The sequence below is a fragment of the Salvelinus namaycush genome, chromosome 1 (assembly GCF_016432855.1).
Source record: "Salvelinus namaycush isolate Seneca chromosome 1, SaNama_1.0, whole genome shotgun sequence".
In the NCBI taxonomy this organism is placed as follows: domain Eukaryota; kingdom Metazoa; phylum Chordata; class Actinopteri; order Salmoniformes; family Salmonidae; genus Salvelinus; species Salvelinus namaycush.
Window position 1 is genome coordinate 42,685,918 of NC_052307.1, and position 20,496 is coordinate 42,706,413.

Sequence of the window (20,496 nt, forward strand, 5' to 3'; positions counted from 1 at the left end):
ATTTACCTCATGTTAGTCTCATTCCAAACGCCGTAAATTGTTGGTTATCTGCACGAACCCAGTCTTCACTATGAGTCATCCATACATCAATTGTCTCAAAATAATGTATTTACTAACTAAGTAATTCACAGAAATGCATCACACAAACAAAATAGATATGTTTACAAAGAAATGATAGCGGATGTGGTCTAGTGGGCTAAACCGGCATGGCGGCTTGTTAGACAGAGTGATAATTATAACAATTGAAATGCTAATCCTTTGCACATGAACGCTCACTCATTCGGGAACAATTGCAATCAATATATATATTTACGGTCAGTGTGTCGTCGGGATCTCTGTTGAAAAGTTTGTTTCTGTTGGAGAGTTTGTCCGCTCTCTCTCTGTCGTGGTTAGAATGGATAGTTCAGAGTGACATTCATTCATTTTGTTATAGAATAGATGTTTCGGCGGTTGTCGGTCTTCGCGTTCAATGATACCGAATTCCTAGCTGCAGACTAGTAATTAATATCAAAGACTTGTTGTTATTCTGTTGGAATCGATAGTCTAAGAGTTTAACCACGTGGGATGTCACTTCCGGGTTGGAGCGAGTAGTCGCATTTCGCTTCGCTCCACAGGTAGTATTACATTTCATTTCATTTCATTTCATTACAGTACAACGGTTTGATTTGTTTGATCTTAGCAATCTTTTCTTAGCTAGCTACATAGCCGTCTTTGTATCAAAGATAATTGTGTAGTTTAGAGTAATTATCGAGGTTAGCTAGCCAGCTATTTCCGTCCTTCTAACGTAGTCTACACTGCTAGCTAGCCAGCTAGCCAATTTCTACCGAATAGCAGCACTGTAGAAACTATTACATTACAACGGAACGACTTGATTAGTGTAGTGTTAGCTAGCTACATAGTTGTCTTTGCTGTCTTTGTATCTAAGATAATTGTGTAGTTTAGAGTAATTATCGAGGTTAGCTAGCCAGCTATTTTCGTCCTTCTAACGTAGTCAACACTGCTAGCTAGCCAGCTAGCCAACTTCTACCGAATAGCATCACTGTAGAAACTATTACATTACAACGGAACGACTTGATTAGTGTAGTGTTAGCTAGCTACATAGTTGTCTTTGCTGTCTTTGTATCTAAGATAATTGTGTAGTTTAGAGTAATTATCGAGGTTACCTAGCCAGTTATCGAGGTTACCTAGCCAGCTACACTTTCAAACAAAGTCAACAACGCAGCCACTGCTAGCTAGTCTACTTCACCAGCCAGCAGTACTGTATCATTTTAATCATTTTAGTCAATAAGATTTTTGCAACGTAAGCTTAACTTTCTGAACATTCGAGACGTGTAGTCCACTTGTCATTCCAATCTCCTTTGCATTAGCGTAGCCTCTTCTGTAGCCTGTCAACTATGTGTCTGTCTATCCCTGTTCTCTCCTCTCTGCACAGACCATACAAACGCTTCACACCGCGTGACCGCTGCCACTCTAACCTGGTGGTCCCAGCGCGCACGACCCACGTGGAGTTCCAGGTCTCCGGCAGCCTCTGGAACTGCAGATCTGCGGCCAACAAGGCAGAGTTCATCTCAGCCTATGCTTCCCTCCAGTCCCTCGACTTCTTGGCACTGACGGAAACATGGATTACCACAGATAACACTGCTACTCCTACTGCTCTCTCCTCGTCTGCCCACGTGTTCTCGCACACCCCGAGAGCTTCTGGTCAGCGGGGTGGTGGCACTGGGATCCTCATCTCTCCCAAGTGGACATTCTCTCTCTCTCCCCTGACCCATCTGTCTATCGCCTCCTTTGAATTCCATGCTGTCACAGTTACCAGCCCTTTCAAGCTTAACATCCTTATCATTTATCGCCCTCCAGGTTCCCTTGAAGAGTTCATCAATGAGCTTGACGCCTTGATTAGTTCCTTTCCTGAGGAAGGCTCACCTCTCACAGTTCTGGGTGACTTTAACCTCCCCACGTCTACCTTTGACTCATTCCTCTCTGCCTCCTTCTTTCCACTCCTCTCCTCTTTTGACCTCACCCTCTCACCTTCCCCCCCTACTCACAAGGCAGGCAATACGCTTGACCTCATCTTTACTAGATGCTGTTCTTCCACTAATCTCATTACAACTCCCCTCCAAGTCTCCGACCACTACCTTGTATCCTTTTCCCTCTCGCTCTCATCCAACACTTCCCACACTGCCCCTACTCGGATGGTATCGTGCCGTCCCAACCTTCGCTCTCTCTCCCCCGCTACTCTCTCCTCTTCCATCCTATAATCTCTTCCCTCTGCTCAAACCTTCTCCAACCTATCTCCTGATTCTGCCTCCTCAACCCTCCTCTCCTCCCTTTCTGCATCCTTTGACTCTCTATGTCCCCTATCCTCCAGGCCGGCTCGGTCCTCCCCTCCTGCTCCGTGGCTCGACGACTCATTGCGAGCTCACAGAACAGGGCTCCGGGCAGCCGAGCGGAAATGGAGGAAAACTCGCCTCCCTGCGGACCTGGCATCCTTTCACTCCCTCCTCTCTACATTTTCCTCTTCTGTCTCTGCTGCTAAAGCCACTTTCTACCACTCTAAATTCCAAGCATCTGCCTCTAACCCTAGGAAGCTCTTTGCCACCTTCTCCTCCCTCCTGAATCCTCCTCCCCCTCCCCCCCCTCCTCCCTCTCTGCGGATGACTTCGTCAACCATTTTGAAAAGAAGGTCGACGACATCCGATCCTCGTTTGCTAAGTCAAACGACACCGCTGGTTCTCCTCACACTGCCCTACCCTGTGCTTTGACCTCTTTCTCCCCTCTCTCTCCAGATGAAATCTCGCGTCTTGTGACGGCCGGCCGCCCAACAACCTGCCCGCTTGACCCTATCCCCTCCTCTCTTCTCCAGACCATTTCCGGAGACCTTCTCCCTTACCTCACCTCGCTCATCAACTCATCCTTGACCGCTGGCTACGTCCCTTCCGTCTTCAAGAGAGCGAGAGTTGCACCCCTTCTGAAAAAACCTACACTCGATCCCTCCGATGTCAACAACTACAGACCAGTATCCCTTCTTTCTTTTCTCTCCAAAACTCTTGAACGTGCCGTCCTTGGCCAGCTCTCCTGCTATCTCTCTCAGAATGACCTTCTTGATCCAAATCAGTCAGGTTTCAAGACTAGTCATTCAACTGAGACTGCTCTTCTCTGTGTCACGGAGGCGCTCCGCACTGCTAAAGCTAACTCTCTCTCCTCTGCTCTCATCCTTCTAGACCTATCGGCTGCCTTCGATACTGTGAACCATCAGATCCTCCTCTCCACCCTCTCCGAGTTGGGCATCTCCGGCGCGGCCCACGCTTGGATTGCGTCCTACCTGACAGGTCGCTCCTACCAGGTGGCGTGGCGAGAATCTGTCTCCGCACCACGTGCTCTCACCACTGGTGTCCCCCAGGGCTCTGTTCTAGGCCCTCTCCTCTTCTCGCTATACACCAAGTCACTTGGCTCTGTCATATCCTCACATAGTCTCTCCTATCATTGCTATGCAGACGACACACAATTCATCTTCTCCTTTCCCCCTTCTGATAACCAGGTGGCGAATCGCATCTCTGCATGTCTGGCAGACATATCAGTGTGGATGACGGATCACCACCTCAAGCTGAACCTCGGCAAGACGGAGCTGCTCTTCCTCCCGGGGAAGGACTGCCCGTTCCATGATCTCGCCATCACGGTTGACAACTCCATTGTGTCCTCCTCCCAGAGCGCTAAGAACCTTGGCGTGATCCTGGACAACACCCTGTCGTTCTCAACTAACATCAAGGCGGTGACCCGTTCCTGTAGGTTCATGCTCTACAACATTCGCAGAGTATGACCCTGCCTCACACAGGAAGCGGCGCAGGTCCTAATCCAGGCACTTGTCATCTCCCGTCTGGATTACTGCAACTCGCTGTTGGCTGGGCCCCCTGCCTGTGCCATTAAACCCCTACAACTCATCCAGAACGCCGCAGCCCGTCTGGTGTTCAACCTTCCCAAGTTCTCTCACGTCACCCCGCTCCTCCGCTCTCTCCACTGGCTTCCAGTTGAAGCTCGCATCCGCTACAAGACCATGGTGCTTGCCTACGGAGCTGTGAGGGGAACAGCACCTCTGTACCTTCAGGCTCTGATCAGGCCCTACACCCAAACAAGGGCACTGCGTTCATCCACCTCTGGCTTGCTCGCCTCCCTACCTCTGAGGAAGTACAGTTCCCGCTCAGCCCAGTCAAAACTGTTCGCTGCTCTGGCACCCCAATGGTGGAACAAACTCCCTCACGACGCCAGGTCAGCGGAGTCAATCACCACCTTCCGGAGACACCTGAAACCCCACCTCTTTAAGGAATACCTAGGATAGGATAAAGTAATCCTTCTAACCCCCCCCCCCCTTAAAAGAGTTAGATGCACTATTGTAAAGTGGTTGTTCCACTGGATATCATAAGGTGAATGCACCAATTTGTAAGTCGCTCTGGATAAGAGCGTCTGCTAAATGATTTAAATGTAAATGTAAATGGATGGTTAAAAGTTCAGCAGTCTGGTCTCAAACCTTGGCCGTCTCGTTATCGAGGTAAGCTGGTCTGCAACCTTTAGCCATCTCGTAATTGAGGTGAGCTCGGTCTCCTCTCAAACATTGGCCCTCTCGTTATCGAGGTAAGCTGGTCTGCAACCTTTAGCCATCTCGTAATTGAGGTGAGCTCGGTCTCCTCTCAAACATTGGCCCTCTCGTTATCGAGGTAAGCTGGTCTGCAACCTTTAGCCATCTCGTAATTGAGGTGAGCTCGGTCTCCTCTCAAACATTGGCCCTCTCGTTATCGAGGTAAGCGGGTCTGGTGATAGAAAACCCGGGTGGGGGTTTTATTCGGAAGAGCAGAAAAGGGCCTGTCCCAGGACGCCAGACCATAACTGTGCTCATGGGCGGTCCTCTGATTTAGTTAAACTCCAAAGGGAATTGGAGTTTCCTTCATTAAACAGTCCAAAATCACATTACACAATTTCACAAACAGTATCATCCTCCTATCATCCATTCATCTTATACAACAATTAGATGTAAGCCTCATATCTGAGGCTATTGTATAAACAGCGTTATGGTAATGTGGCCGTATTGTCTCACATGAGTTTCACAGAATTGTACCAAACGGACTAGTTCGTAGCTGGATTCTTCACCGATCTTTTATACCTTCTCCAGAACATAAATGTAATTCGGTTCTCCAGTTCTGTGAGGTGGAAGAAATTCCTTTGTTCTCTCTATGAACTCACTCTCTCTCTATACTGTCTGGCCATGAGGCAGGATCTTCCCTAGGAATTTACGACCTCTCTGACCACAGCAGCCTGGTTGTAGGAGACAGAGAGAGATGGTGCCGAGGTAGGGGGATGGTGCTTGCGGTGTCCAAAGAGAGCAACGTCATGACACCCCCAATTAAGTCACTTCCTGTAATTAGACAGACTGAAAGGCAGACACAGACAGGCAGACAGGCAGACACAGACAGGCAGACCGACAGACACACTACAGACCCTTTGATTCCAGGCTGTATCACAACCGGCTGTGATTGGGAGTCCCATAGGGCGGCGCACAATTGCCCCAATGTCGTCCATGTTAGGGTTTGGCCGGGGTAGGCCATCATTGTAAATAAGAATTTGTTCTTAACTGACTTGCCTAGTTAAATAAAAGATAAATATCAATTTGTTTCAAAATTGAGCAGAGCTCAACAAAACACGTCTATTCCATAGCACACTCTCTAGCGCCCCCCTGTTATGAATTCTGAAGAGGATATTGGTATAAAATGTCTGTCTGTCTGCCCAACTTCCTGCATGTGTCTGTCTGTCTGCCTGTCTGTGTCTGCCTGTCTGTCTGTCTAATTGCAGGAAGTGACTTAATTGGGGGTCATAGGGGCGGTTTCACAGGACTACACAAAATATTTTTGGTCTTGCAGTTCTAGAAACTAACAGCTTTGTTATGAAGAGGATATTGGTCAAAACACACACACTCACAGACAATGCAAGACAAACACTCCAGTCTTGCACTGACATCAAGGTCAGTTGCTCAGTGCTGACGCACATTGTTTTATAAAAAAATTGGCCTTGATGTCTTATTGCTGCCTATCTCAGGCACACAGACACACACACACACACACTCATCTTATTGAAACAACGTCTCATTACTTTCTCTCGCACACACACACATACAATGGCTTGACACCCCATAATTTCTCCTCCTAAAAACCTCAACAGCCTACCGATAAGCATTACCTAGGAGACCAGCCTGTAAGGAATGGGTTTTGTAAGAGGAAAATGCGTCGAGACATGGCCAGGGACAGGCCAAACTGAACAGGCTCTAATGCTAATCTAATCTCATCTAAGCTTAGTTAATTTATTGTTCTCTTTACCTGGCCCCTATTTGTTATATATTTGAGTTCTATGTCTTGTATTTCTATTCAATGGAGATTCTCCATTGAAAGAGATTTTTAGTTCAGGACTAGGCTTAATCTGTGTCTGGGAAACCAGCCTGTCGTGTACTGTAGAATATATTTATACAGTTGTGTGTGTGTGTGTGTGTGTGTGTGTCTAGCGGACCTGTTTGACATCCTGCTGCCTATGCTGAACATCTACCAGGAGTTTGTGAGGAACCACCAGTACAGCCTGCAAGTGCTGGCCAACTGCAAGCAGAACCGAGACTTCGATAAGCTGCTGAAGCAGTATGAGGCTAATGCTGCCTGTGAGGGCAGGATGCTGGAGACCTTCCTCACATACCCCATGTTCCAGGTAACACACACACATGCATGCGCATCAGTAGCGGTTCTAGCTTGTATGGCTCCCTGGGCCATACAAGCCCCCCCCCCCAAAAAAGCACCATTCTGCACTAACTAATTTTTATTCAGACATTTGGAATACAAATAAATAATCATAACATTTAAAACAATATAAATACAAAGACTCAAATATCAAAAAGTAGTAACAAAGACAAATAGAAACAAATGTGTGGATTTGGCACTCGAGCATCAATACATTACCCATCCCCCAACACTGTCAACCAAGAGTCAAGACTAAACCAATTCACCTTGGTGTGCAGACTGGTTTTATATTATTCTTAACAATTTCGCACAAACCAGAAAAAAAATGCAACAATATGTCTGTGAAACTATATATATTCACATTATGAATGAATTGTGGTTTCTTTGGTAGCATTTTCTAGTGTGACTGATTTTACTAATTGCATTAGTACTGTACAAAGTTAGAGGTGCGCTGTTTGATAGATTCCCCCGCTCCCCCTGCCTCTGGCTTCCAGTGGGGAGACCTGAGGTCAACCTACCCCCGCCCGCCTCCCTATCTCGTACTTCTGAGTGGGAGACCTTCCCAGGCAGTGGCCTGCCTAGCTCACAACTAGAATCAGTGCGCCCACTCCGACAAGGTTAATTGACCTACAGCCTCACACAGTGACATCATTGACGTGATGTGCAAATGAGCGATGGAAAATCAATCGCGCAAATGTGACCATTCTGATTTGTGCAACGCACACACACACGCACGCATGCACTCACACCACCACAAACCATATGTTCTGTATCGTATATGCTGGGAGTCAGAAAGCAAGTGCAGGTGGTGAGTTTAATAATAAACGGAACATCGAACAATATAACAAACACGAGTAGCGTATAGACATGAAACACAAACAATAATGACTGGGGAAAGAACCTAAGGGGTTGCCAGATATAGGGGAGGTAATAAGTGAGGTAATGGAGTCCAGGTGTGTCTGACGTGCAGGTGCGCGTAATGATTGATACCAGGTGTGCGTAATGATGGATCCCAGGACCGGTGGTTAGTATACCGGCGACATCGAACGCCTGAGGGGAGTAGCGGTAAACGCACACGGATTCACACACGCCTGCACACATGCAACGCATGCACACACTCACTCCAACACACAAATACATCCTCACATACCACATGTTCTAGGTACCATACACTCTCACCTAGCAAATATCTACTTTTAGAACCCTATCTGTGGCCTTACTCATAAACATTCAAACCATAAAGTCTCAATTAAATACCTCACCCTTCTCCCAATTACACTCTATATCTCTCTCTTCCTTTCTTCCTCTATTTGTTTCTCTCAGATTCCTCGTTACATCATCACCCTGCATGAGTTGCTGGCGCACACTCCGCACGAACACGTAGAGCGCAAGAGCTTGGAGTTTGCCAAGTCCAAACTAGAGGAGCTGTCAAGGTGTGTTTATTTGTGGGTGTATCAATGAGTAAGAATACCTCAAAACATACAGGTATGAATTATCACGTCTTAGACATTTCATGTAGTATATCATGTTTGTGTGTGTCCTCAGGGTGATGCATGATGAGGTGAGTGATACAGAGAACATCCGTAAGAACCTGGCCATCGAGAGGATGATTGTAGAGGGATGTGATATACTACTGGACACCAGTCAGACCTTCGTCAGACAGGGTGAGCGTGCACACATACACAGGTATATGCACACACATATAAGAATTCACTTACACATTCATGACACAAACCATTGTTTATGTAACAGTATTTCTCATGTCCATCTCAGTGGCCTTGTGGTTAGACTGTCCTCCCGTGATTGGAAGGTGGGGGTTCAATCCCTGGTCGAGTCATACCAAAGAGTCTAAAAATGGGACTTGATACCTCTCTGCTTGGCATTAAGGAGATTGATTGGGGGTAAGGCCCTGCGATAAACTAGCGTCCTGTCCAGGGTCTGTTTTTGTACATCAAGCTGCCTCACACTACAGAAACAGGAGATGGGCAGTTCTGGCTTGGACAAGGCTTTTTTATTTTTCTCACACTCATCTCCCATCTCTCTCTCCACACCTCTCCCCACTCCTCCTGTCTCTCAACACCTCCTCTTACTCCCTCCTCCCTCTCTCCCCCGTTGCCCTCCCCCGCCAGGTTCTCTGATTCAGCTGCCGTCGGTGGAGAGGGGGAAGCTCAGTAAGGTGCGTCTGGGCTCTCTGTCTCTGAAGAAGGAAGGAGAGAGACAGTGCTTCCTGTTTACAAAACACTTTCTTATCTGCACACGCAGCTCAGGAGGCAAGCTGCACCTGCTCAAGGTGAGCCACACACACGCATGCTCATATTTACTGGCTTTAATTCTCCACCCTTTTCCAGAAGTGTGCACTCACACACTCCCGGGTTGGATTTAAAATCATATTGGTGGAATGAGTTTCCACCATTGTTAAATCCATGAGAGAATTTGTGTAATTGTACACTTTGGGAGAAAGGTGGAGAATTGGGACCTAGTCATATTTTAAGCACACAAAAAAAACACAAACAGTCAATGACCTCGGACCTCTCTCTGCAGCAAGGTGGAGTCCTGTCTCTAATAGAATGTACCCTCATAGAAGAAACAGAGACCAGTGACGACGACTGTGAGTAAATTGTGTGTGTTAACCAACCCCAGTCCTTTAGATCTATGCAGTGTCTCAGACAGGCTCATTAAGTCTTTGTCTCCATACAGGTTAATTAGTGTCCAAAGATAAGTGTCCACAGATAAAGCTCTGGCTGACCCTCACATCCCTTCAAATACCAGCTAACAGCCTTCCCTTTAAATTACATTCATGCTGATCCTATGACATCACTCACCCATTAATCTTACAGAGGGGTCTTTTCGCTCACAGACTTCCAGGGAAGGAACTTTGAGTGACACACACACACACATGTAACCGATGTGAAATGGCTAGCTAGTTAGCGGTGGTGCGCGCTAATAGCCTTTCAAACGGTGACGTCACTCACTTTGAGACCTTGAAGTAGTGGTTCCCCTTGCTCTGCAAGGGCCGCGGCCTTTGTGGAGCGATGGGTAACGATGCTTCGTGGGTGTCAGTTGTTGATATGTGCAGAGGGTCCCTGGTTCGCGCCCGGGTCGGGGTGAGGGGACGGCCATAAAGTTAAAACTGCTACATTGATGCTGTTGACCTGGATCACTGGTTGCGGCGGAAAAGGAGCAGGTCGAAAGGGGGGTGAGTGTAACGGATGTGAAATGGCTAGCTAGTTAGCGGTGGTGCGCGCTAATAGCGTTTCAATCGGTTACATCACTTGCTTTGAGACCTTGAAGTAGTGATTCCCCTTGTACTGCAAGGGCCGTGGCTTTTGTGGAGCGATGGGTAACGATGCTTCGTGGGTGACTGTTGTTGATGTGTGCAGAGGGTCCCCGCGAACCAGGGATAGTATAAGTTATACTGTTACATTGATGCTGTTGATCCGGGCACGGTACCAATGTAACAGTATAACTTTGGTCCGTCCCCTCGGGCGCGAACCAGGGACCCTCTGCACACATCAACAACAGTCACCCACGAAGCATCGTTACCCATCGGGGAACCACTACTTCAAGGTCTCAAAGCGAGTGACGTCACTGTTTGAAAGGCTATTAGCGCGCACCACCGTTAACTAGCTAGCCATTTCACATCGGTTACATTCACCCCCCTTCGGTTACACACACACACACACACACACTACAGGGGTAAATGAAGTGGACCAGCTTATATCTTATTCATGTATTAATCTTTATCTCGTGTCATACCAAAATACATTGTCACCCTAGGTGACCCAATCTTCTCATTTTCTTTCTCACTCTCCCTTCCCTTCTTTTTAGCGAGGTCCAGTGGTGGTCAGGTATTTGGTCAGTTGGACTTTAAGCTGATCATCGAGCCATCTGACTCTCCCTCCTTCACTGTAGTCTTGTTGGCTCCCTCACGACAGGAGAAAGCTGCCTGGACCAGCGACATCAGCCAGGTAACTAACTAACTCTTTTCACTTTCACTTTCACTTTCTCTTTCTCTCTCTCTTCTCTTCCTCTTTCTCTCTCTTTCTCTTTCTCTCTTTCTCTTCTTGGAATAATAACCGAACAACAAAAAGTTCAAACAGCCCCGTGTGTTTCCCTCTGGGTATCCCATGAGGCTTTGCAGTGAGTAAACAGAGTGGTTGGTTCCCCAGGGGTCAAACCCTGGTTTGTGCTTGGCTCATCCCCTTTAACCCAGTGTTCCCCCTACATACACGCACACACACACATGCATGCACACACACACACACTGCACCTCCTCTGAGGCTTGGCTTGATTCTAAACAAAGATTAGGTCAAAGGAAAAGCTTTAATAACAATATATCTTTCTTTAGGGTTTGGAGACATTTCTTGTAAACCATAATTACATACGACATGTTAGGATGTTGCTAATATATCAGATTGAGGTTTAGATTGATCTTTCGCTCCACTTATCTGCACTAACACTCTCCCTCTCCTCCCTTTCCCTCTATCTCTCTCGCCCTCTCTCTCTAGTGTATCGATAATATCCGCTGCAATGGTTTGATGACTAGTGTATTCGAGGAGAACTCCAAAGTCACCGTGCCTCACATGATCAAGTAAGAGCGCCCACATACAGTTGAAGTCAGAAGTTTACATACACCTTAACCAAATACATTTAAACTCAGTTTTTCACAATTCCTGACATTTAACCCAAGTAAATATTCCCTGTCTTAGGTCAGTTAGGATCACCACTTTATTTTAAGAATGTGAAATGTCAGAATAATAATAGAGAGAATGATTTATTTCTTCCATCACATTCCCAGTGGGTCAGAAGTTTACATACACTCAATTAGTATTTGGTAGCATTACCTTTAAATTGTTTAACTTGGGTGAAATGTTTTGGGTAGCCTTCCACAAGCTTCCCGCAATAAGTTGGGTGAATTTTGGCCCATTCCTCCTGACAGAGCTGGTGTAACTGAGTCAGGTTTGTAGGCCTCCTAGCTCGCACACGCCTTTTCAGTTCTGCCCACAAATATTCTATAGGATTGAGGTCAGGGCTTTGTGATAGCCACTCCAATACCTTGACTTTGTTGTCCTTAAGCCATTTTGCCACAACTTTGGAAGTATGCTTGGGGTCATTGTCCATTTGGAAGACCCATTTGCAACCAAGCTTTAACTTCCTGATTGATCTCTTGAGATGTTGCTTCAGTATATCCACATAATTTTCCTCCCTCATGTAGCCATCTATTTTGTGAAGTGCACCAGTCCCTCCTGCAGCAATGCACCCCCACAACATGATGCTGCCACCCCCGTGCTTCACGGTTGGGATGGTGTTCTTCGGCTCGCAAGCCTCCCCCTTCTTCCTCCAAACATATCAATGGTCATTATGGCCAAACAGTTCTATTTTTGTTTCATCAGACCAGAGGACATTTCTCCAAAAAGTATGATCTTTGTCCCCATGTCCAGTTGCAAACCGTAGTCTGGCTGTTTTATGGTGGTTTTGGAGCAGTGGCTTCTTCCTTGCTGAGCGGCCTTTCAGGTTATGTCGATATAGGACTCGTTTTACTGTGGATATAGATACGTTTGTACCTGTTTCCTCCAGCATCTTCACAAGGTCCTTTGCTGTTGTTCTGGGATTGATTTGCACTTTTCGCATCAAAGTAATTTCATCTCTAGGAGACAGAACGCGTCTCTTTCCTGAGCGGTATGACATCTGCGTGGTCCCATGGTGTTTATACTTGCGTACTATTGTTTGTACAGATGAACGTGGTACCTTCAGGCGTTTGGAAATTGCTCCCAAGGATGAACCAGACTTGCGGAGGTCTGCACATTTTTTCTGAGGTCTTGGCTGATTTCTTTTGATTTACCCATGATGTCAAGCAAAGAGGCACTGAGTTTGAAGGTAGGCCTTGAAATACATCCACAGGTACACCTCCAATTGACTCAAATGATGTCAATTAGCCTATCAGAAGCTTCTAAAGCTTCTGGAATTTTCCAAGCTGTTTAAAGTCACAGTCAACTTAGTGTATGTAAACTTTTGACCCACTGGAATTGTGATACAGTGAGATATAAGTTAACTAATCTGTCTGTAATCAATTGTTGGAAAAATTACTTGTCATGCACGAAATAGATGTCCTAACCAACTTGCCAAAACTATAGTTTGTTAACAAGAAATGTGTGGAGTGGTTGAAAAACGAGTTTTAATGACTCCGACCTAAGTGTATGTAAACTTCAACTGTACACTTTAACACATGCCTGTGTCTGTCATTACTGCTTTTGCTCCAGTGTGTACGGCTTAGTTCGAACCCAGAGCTAACATATCTGAATATACCACTCAACGTATTAATGAATAGTTGATCAGGTTTGTTACTTCTTGGCTGAAAAAAGAGCCTGCACCTCCTCCAGGCCCAGGTGAGGAAACACTGCCGTATTTAACACAGCTATTGTAAAAACAACTGCCTTTTTGACTGAACCTCCTTAGTTGGTGGTGGTGTTCATTTTTTTTAATGCAAATTTCTTGGCTATTTTCTTTGGACTTTGGTTGAGTAAGTAAGAATTTTGTCCACAAATGTACCAACATTTATGATAAGTGGATTCCATAATGTGGTTATTTTGTTAGATGCTTCTCCCTATTAGCTGAAATCTTATTTTTTCAAAGCCATTTTAGCTATCGCGCTATCTGTTGGGTCCGAACCGATTCACAAATCATGGGAAATTGCTGCTCAATGCAGATGTTGACTCCCTCCGAGCCATGTGTGGCTAGGCAACCCCCCTGCACTTGCCGGGGCAGGCCTGCTCCCTCTGTGGCTAAAGCCATTTGTATTTATTATGGATCCCCATTAGCTGCTGCCAAGGCAGCAGCTACTCTTCCTGGGGTCCGGCAAAATGAAGGCAGTTATACAATTTTAAAAACATTACAATACATTCATTACAGAATTCACAACACACTAAGTGTGTGACCTCAGGCCCATACTACACTATGACATATCTACAATGAAAAATCCACATGTATGTGTGTGTGTGTGTCTGTGCCTGTTTGTGTTACTTCACAGTCCCCGCTGTTCCATAACGTGTATTTTTACCTGCTTTTTAAATCTGATTCTACTGCTTGCATCAGTTACCTGATGTGGAATAGAGTTCCATGTAGTCATGGCTCTATGTAGTACTTTGCACCTCCCATCGTCTGTTCCGAAATTGGGGACTGTGAAGAGACCTCTGGTGGCATGTCTTGTGGGGTATGCATGGTTGTCCGAGCTGTGTGCTAGTATTTTAAACAGACAGCTCTTTACCTTCAGCTTATCAACCTCTGACAAAAACAAGTAATGAGGAAGTCAATCTCTCTTCCACTTTGAGCCATGAGAGATTGACATGCATGTCATTAATGTTAGCTCTCGGTGTACTTTTAAGGGCCAGTCGTGCTGCCCTGTTCTGAGTCAACTGCAATTTTTCAATATGCCCTTTGTGGCACCTGATCACACGACTGAACAATAGTCCAGGTGTGACAAAAACCAGGGCCTGTAGGACCTGCCTTGTTGATAGTTGTCACGCCCTGACCATAGAGAGCTGTTTATTCTCTATGTTGGTTGGGGCGTGACAGTGACTAGGGTGGGTTATCTAGGTTGGCCTGGTATGGTTCCCAATCAGAGGCAGCTGTTAATCGTTGTCTCTGATTGGGGATCATATTTAGGCCGCCATTTCCCCATTGTGCTTTGTGGGATCTTGACTATGTATAGTTGCCTGTGAGCACTGTAACAGCTTCACATTGCGATTTTATTGTTTTCTTTGAGTTTCACTTCAAAATAAAGAGGACGGAACCATACCACGCTGCATCTTGGTCCACTCATTATAACGATCGTGACAATAGTGTTGTTAACTTCTCTGCGCTACGGATCCCTTTAGCGGGATCATTTTCCTAAACAACCGCTGAATTGCAGGGCGCAAAATATTACAAAAAATATTTATAATCATGCAATCACAAGTGAAATATACCAAAACACAGCTTAGCTTGTTGTTAATCCACCTATCGTGTCAGATTTTGAAAATATGCTGAAAAAATGAAGCGAAAGCAATCCAAGCTTTTGTGAGTGTATCAATCAATGCTAGAACAGCTAGCCCCAAATTAGCATGGTCACGAAAGTCAGAAAAGCAATAAAATGAATCGCTTACCTTTGATAGTCTTTGGATGTTTGCACTCACGAGACTCCCAGTTACACAATAAATGTTATTTTTGTTCGATAAATATTACTTTTATAACAAAAAAACGCCATTTGGGTTGTGCGTTATGTTCAGAAAACCAAAGCCTCGTTCCGTTCGACGAACATTCCAAAAAGTATCCGTCATGTTCGTAGAAACATGTCAAATGTTTTTTATAATCAATCCTCAGGTTGTTTTTAACCAACATAATCTATAATATTTCAACCGGACCGTAACCTATTCAATAAAAGAGAGAAAGAAAATGGAGAGCTACCCCTCTCGCGCGCAGGAACTAATCAAAGGACACCTGACTACTTTGAAAAATCTCGCTCATTTTTCAAAATAAAAGCCTGAAACTATGTCTAAAGCCTGGTCACAGTCTGAGGAAGCCATTGGAAAAGGAATCTGGTTGATACCCCTTTAAATGGAAGAAAGACGGGCAAGGAAACACAGATTAAAAAAAAAAAAAAAACTTCTGGGTTAGATTTCCCCAGGTTTTCGCCTGCAGAATCAGTTTTGTTATCCTCACAGACAATATTTTGACCATTTTGGAAACTTTGGAGTGTTTTCTATCCTAATCTGTAAATTATATGCATATTCTACGATCTGGACCTGAGAAATAGTCCGTTTACCTTGGGAACGTTATTTAAAAAAAATAAAAAATATGACCCCTTAGCATCAAGAGGTTAAGAAGGCAGAGCAGCACTTTATTATGAACCTACTTCTCCCCTTCTTAGCTACTGTTGAATCAATATGTTTTGACCATGACAGTTTACAATCCAGGGTTACTCCAAGCAGTTAAGTCACCTCAACTTGCTCAATTTCCACACTATTCATTACAAGATGTAGTTTAGGTTTAGGGTTTAGTGAATGATTTGTCCCAAATACAATACTTTTAGTTTTGGAAATATTTAGGACTAACTCGTTCCTTGCTACCCATTTTGAAACTAACTGCAGCTCTTTGTTAAGTGTTGGAGACATTTCAGTCGCTGTAGTAGCTGACCTATATTACTCAAAGCCAGTGGCATGTTGTTAGTAAAGATTGAAAAAAGCAAGGGGCCTAAACAGCTACCCTGGGGAATTCCTGCTTCTACCTGGATTATGTTGGAGAGGCTTCCATTAAAAAACACCCTCTGTGTTCTGTTAGACAAGTAGCTCTTTATCCACATTATAGCAGGGGGTGTAAAGCCATAACACATACGTTTTTCCAGAAAGACTATGATCTATAATATTAAAAGCTGCACTGAAGTCCAACAAGACAGCCCCCAGAATTTTATCATCAATTTCTCTCAGCAAATCAGTAATTTGTGTAAGTGCCGTGCTTGGTGAGTGTCCTTCCCAATATGCGTGCCGAAAGTCAATTTGTTTACTGTGAAATAGCATTGTATCTGGTCAAACACACATTTTTTCCAGAAGTTTACTAAGTGTTGGTAACATTGTGAGAAATGTGCAAACAAATATTTGTGCTATGAAACTAAATAAATACTGCACTTTGACCCACAAAACTCCTTTGATCGATTGATTTATAGTGTTGTTAGACAAAGCAAGGATAGTGAATTTCAAACCGTGATGTAGTTTTTTTGGAATTTGCAGCGGTTGTCGGTAAGTAATTAATCTGCTAGCTTCTGACATGACTTACTGCAACTTTAAGTGTTTATCCATACTTAAAACTTCTGTGTGAGTAATCCTAGCAATTCAATGATTAGATCACCAGTGATTGTGTGTGTGTGTGTGTCCGTCCATCAGATCTGATATGCGCCTCCATAAAGATGATGTTGACATTTGCTTCAGCAAGACACTCAACTCCTGCAAGGTCCCACAGATTCGCTACGCCAGCGTGGAGCGGCTGCTGGAAAGGCTGACGGACTTGCGCTTCCTCTCCATCGACTTCCTCAACACCTTCCTCCACACCTACCGCATCTTCACTACTGCTGCCGTGGTCATGGATAAACTGGCTGACATCTACAAGAAACCTTTCACCTCTATACCTGTCAGGTAATACACGAGAGAGAACATGCATGACATGCACACATTCACAGAAAAGCGCACACACATTTTCATGTTACAGAGGTTTGAGTTTTCTCTAAACCTCTCACCTCATTATATCTCCTGTTATTCTCTCTATCCAGTTTCATTGGTGTTTTGTGTGTGTTGTATGAGAGAGAGAGAGAGACTGAGTGTTTTGTGACCTTTCCACCTGGCTGTTTCAGCCCCAGAACGGAGGGTGAGTGGTGCAGGACCACTTGTGGTCCAGGGGTTAATTGCAAAGACGTATATATGTCAGACAGTGTTATGTGTGTGTGTATGCATTATCCTGCCCAGACCTAATGATCCTTTCAACTGGAAAGTTTGTGCCTCTTTTCCTATCTTTTTCCTGTGTCCAGCGCAGGTGTGTGTAGGCTAACTCCTGGATGAGCTCATTAACAGAGAACATAGACCAGCAACAACAGCAGAGACCCACAAACCCACACACCTACAGTATATGACAGGGTGTATTTGCTCCTAGACACTGATCTTGTCAGTTTGGCATTTTCCTCACTAATGGTTAAGGTTAGAATTGGGGGAGGGGAAGATTTTCCTAGATCTGTACCTAAGGCACAGGAGGTTGGTGGCACCTTAATTGGGGAGGACAGGCTCGTGTTAATGGCTGGAGTGGAAGCAGTGGAATGGTATCAAACACAAGGTTTTCATATGTTTGATTCCATTCCATTTGCTTCGTTCCAGCCATTATTATGAGCCGTCCTCCCCTCAGCAGCCTCCACTGACCTAGGGGAGTCTTCACCCTGGAGCATAATGACAAAATTCACACATACAGTTTCAACATGAAAAGGCTTTGATGTCCTGTGATCATTGTCAATTATATATAAATAAACATATGTTGTCCTGACCTTCACTCCTCCATCCTCCACCTTTCCCATCACCTTCATCCCCCCTCACCCATCCCCTCTTCTCACTCCATCCCCTCCTCCCTCATCCTCACCCCATCACCCCTTGCCCATCCCCTTCTCTCACCCCTCCATCCGTTATATCCCTTTCCTCTCCATCCCCCTCCACAGGGTACAGTACCACTCATTTGACCGCCTGTCCATCACGTCCATCTGTCCTGACTACAGCCTGAAGATCAGGAAGATAGCCCTGGATCAGTCCAAGTAACACAATCTGCCTCTCTCTCTCCCCCTCTGCTTTATCCCTTGCTCTTTCTCTTTCTGTCCCTGGACTTGTCCAGGTACCTATCTCTTTGCATCTCACTTGTGTTCTCTCCCCTCTCTCTCACTCTTTCTTGTCTTTCCTCACTTTTGCATCTTTTCACTGCACCTTTTCTTTTAGAGAAGACTTCAAGGCTATTTTGCTCTTTCCTCCTCTCCCTTTCCCTGTCCTTCGCTCAATGTCTCTGTCCTTAGTTTTCTTTCTCCCTCCCTCTAGCATCTTCCGTCTGCATATCTTCCCTTCTGACTACTGTGGAAGACCACTGGGCTCTTTCCCTCTCTGTCTCTCTCTCTCTCTCTGTCTGTGTGTCACTTAGTGCTGAGCGATTAACAGAAATGTCAGTTAATTTTTGGTTTTTAAACAACTTATTGACTGACATTGGTTGAATTATTTGAATTCCATTTCATTTTTTTTCTTTCTGTGAGCTCAATGCGCACACTGTAGTTTCTCTACAGATAAATCAGATCATGCCCAAACTGTGCTATGTACTGTAGTAGAGAGTTGTAGTTTCCAACAGGCCAATGTTCTGCATAGTTTAGTGACAAAAACGTGATAATTAACTACAAATAACCATAGTCCATAATAATGTTTATTCTTACGCCTGCTACATAAGAGACAGAAGAATGTGCGATCAAGATGGGATACATAGAGAGCAGTTGCTTCTTGAGGTATTGGTATTCAGCAGTCATATTGGTATGCCTTATTTACTTTAAAGAACTACTAAAATAATGGTTTTGTCAGACAGCATAGGTAGCAGCTCTATAGAGATGAGATGATGACTTGGAATGAAATTAAAGTCATCAAATAAAACAAATGTAATATACACAACAACTAAAATATTTTTTTGAAGTAATGTGAATAACTGATGGTTAATAAGTGATAAGCAGTCATGAGCAGTCATTATCATCATGGGACTTTTTAATTATTGTTTTATTCTGTTTGGTTACAGCATTCAACCCACATAATGCATAGTGCATTTAAAGTTTCGAAATTCTTGATTATTGTTTATAATCGAACCGAATCTGAACCAATCTCAAAAAGCTCTAATCGCACAGCACCACTCTCACTCCTTTCTTCAACATCTTTGCATGGTCTTTCATGTAACCTATTTTACCATTTTCCACTCAGGCTGAGTTATAGATCTATCTGTAGTGCTGATGGTTCTGTTCACAGTTGTCTGGCATGATGATAATAGCATCTCCTGTCTCAAAACACTCAATTCATGCTTTCCTCACAATGACTCAATGCAAATTTGACAGATTTTTCCCCCCTCTCTCGCGCTCGCTCTCTCTCTCGCTCTCTCTTAGGTCTTTGGAATTGTTCTTTGCCACCAACCAGAACAACCGAAGTGGTGATCAAACCAATGACAAGTCCCCCCGTCTCTGCCGCAAGTTCTCCGGTCCTCTCTCCATCTCTTCCCGCACTTCCTCTCCTGTCCGCACACGCAAACTCTCTCTGCATTCTCCCATCAGTGCTAGGGTGGGGGGGCTGGACCTTACTAACATTAACTCTATCCCCTCCTCCTTCTCTCAGTCCGCTATCAGTAGTCCAACCTCAGCCCAAACCCCTACATTCCACCCCCCCACCCCCCAGAACCCTACCCCCCAGACCCCCACTACCACTTCCCCCCCTCCCACCTCCTCCTCGCCCCCTCCAGGTGGCAACAAGACCCCCCAAGACCAGTCCCCCCTCCCCCCCTGCCTACCTCTGTCCTACCCCGAACAGATTCCCTCCCCCACTACAGAAGGGCAGGAGCTGCCTCGTGTTGACGCCTTCTGTGGAAAACTGAGACGCAGCATTCGCAGAGGTAAGGCCTATCTAAACACACACATGCAGCACAGATGCGCACACACACACTACCTGGATTCCGTGACTGAGCTGCCTTCTGAGCATCACAGGCATTTAGTCAGTTTATTTATGAGTTTTAACAGCAGCTCTGATTATAATGTTCTCTGACAGGGCCTTTAGATTGAAGAGAGGCAGGCTGCTAGGGTGTTTATGGCTGCACAGTATACACAGTCATTAGATTTGGGGTGTGAGTAGAAAGCATTCAGAGGGAGTGTTCTCACTTTAGATTCTAGTAGAAAGCAAGAGAGAGTGAGTGTTTTATGACCTTTCCCCCTGGCTGTTTCATGCCCAGAACTGGGCTTTATTTTTTTTAACCTATCTACCAATAGGTGCCCTTTTTTGCGAGGCATTGGAAACCCTCCCTGGTCTTTGTGGTGGAATCTGTGTTTGAAGTTCACTGTTCGACTGAGGGACCTTACAATTATCTGTATGTGTGGGGTGCAGAGATGAGGCAGTCATTCAAAAATCATGTTAAACACTATTATTGTTCAAAGAGTGACTCCATGCAA

The 20,496-nt window shown here is 45.1% G+C and overlaps 1 protein-coding gene across 1 annotated transcript in view; it reads left to right on the plus strand.

Moving 5' to 3' along the window:
* rasgrf2b (Ras protein-specific guanine nucleotide-releasing factor 2b) overlaps nucleotides 1-20,496 on the plus strand; it is a 247,634-nt gene that overhangs the window by 111,644 nt on the left and 115,494 nt on the right. Inside the window, exons 8-17 of the mRNA XM_038988743.1 lie at nucleotides 6,542-6,735; nucleotides 8,088-8,197; nucleotides 8,310-8,428; nucleotides 8,894-9,054; nucleotides 9,306-9,372; nucleotides 10,593-10,732; nucleotides 11,273-11,355; nucleotides 16,679-16,927; nucleotides 17,989-18,081; nucleotides 19,447-19,946. Of these exons, the coding sequence (XP_038844671.1) occupies nucleotides 6,542-6,735; nucleotides 8,088-8,197; nucleotides 8,310-8,428; nucleotides 8,894-9,054; nucleotides 9,306-9,372; nucleotides 10,593-10,732; nucleotides 11,273-11,355; nucleotides 16,679-16,927; nucleotides 17,989-18,081; nucleotides 19,447-19,946 (1,716 nt within the window). The remainder of the gene's footprint in view (nucleotides 1-6,541; nucleotides 6,736-8,087; nucleotides 8,198-8,309; nucleotides 8,429-8,893; nucleotides 9,055-9,305; nucleotides 9,373-10,592; nucleotides 10,733-11,272; nucleotides 11,356-16,678; nucleotides 16,928-17,988; nucleotides 18,082-19,446; nucleotides 19,947-20,496) is intronic.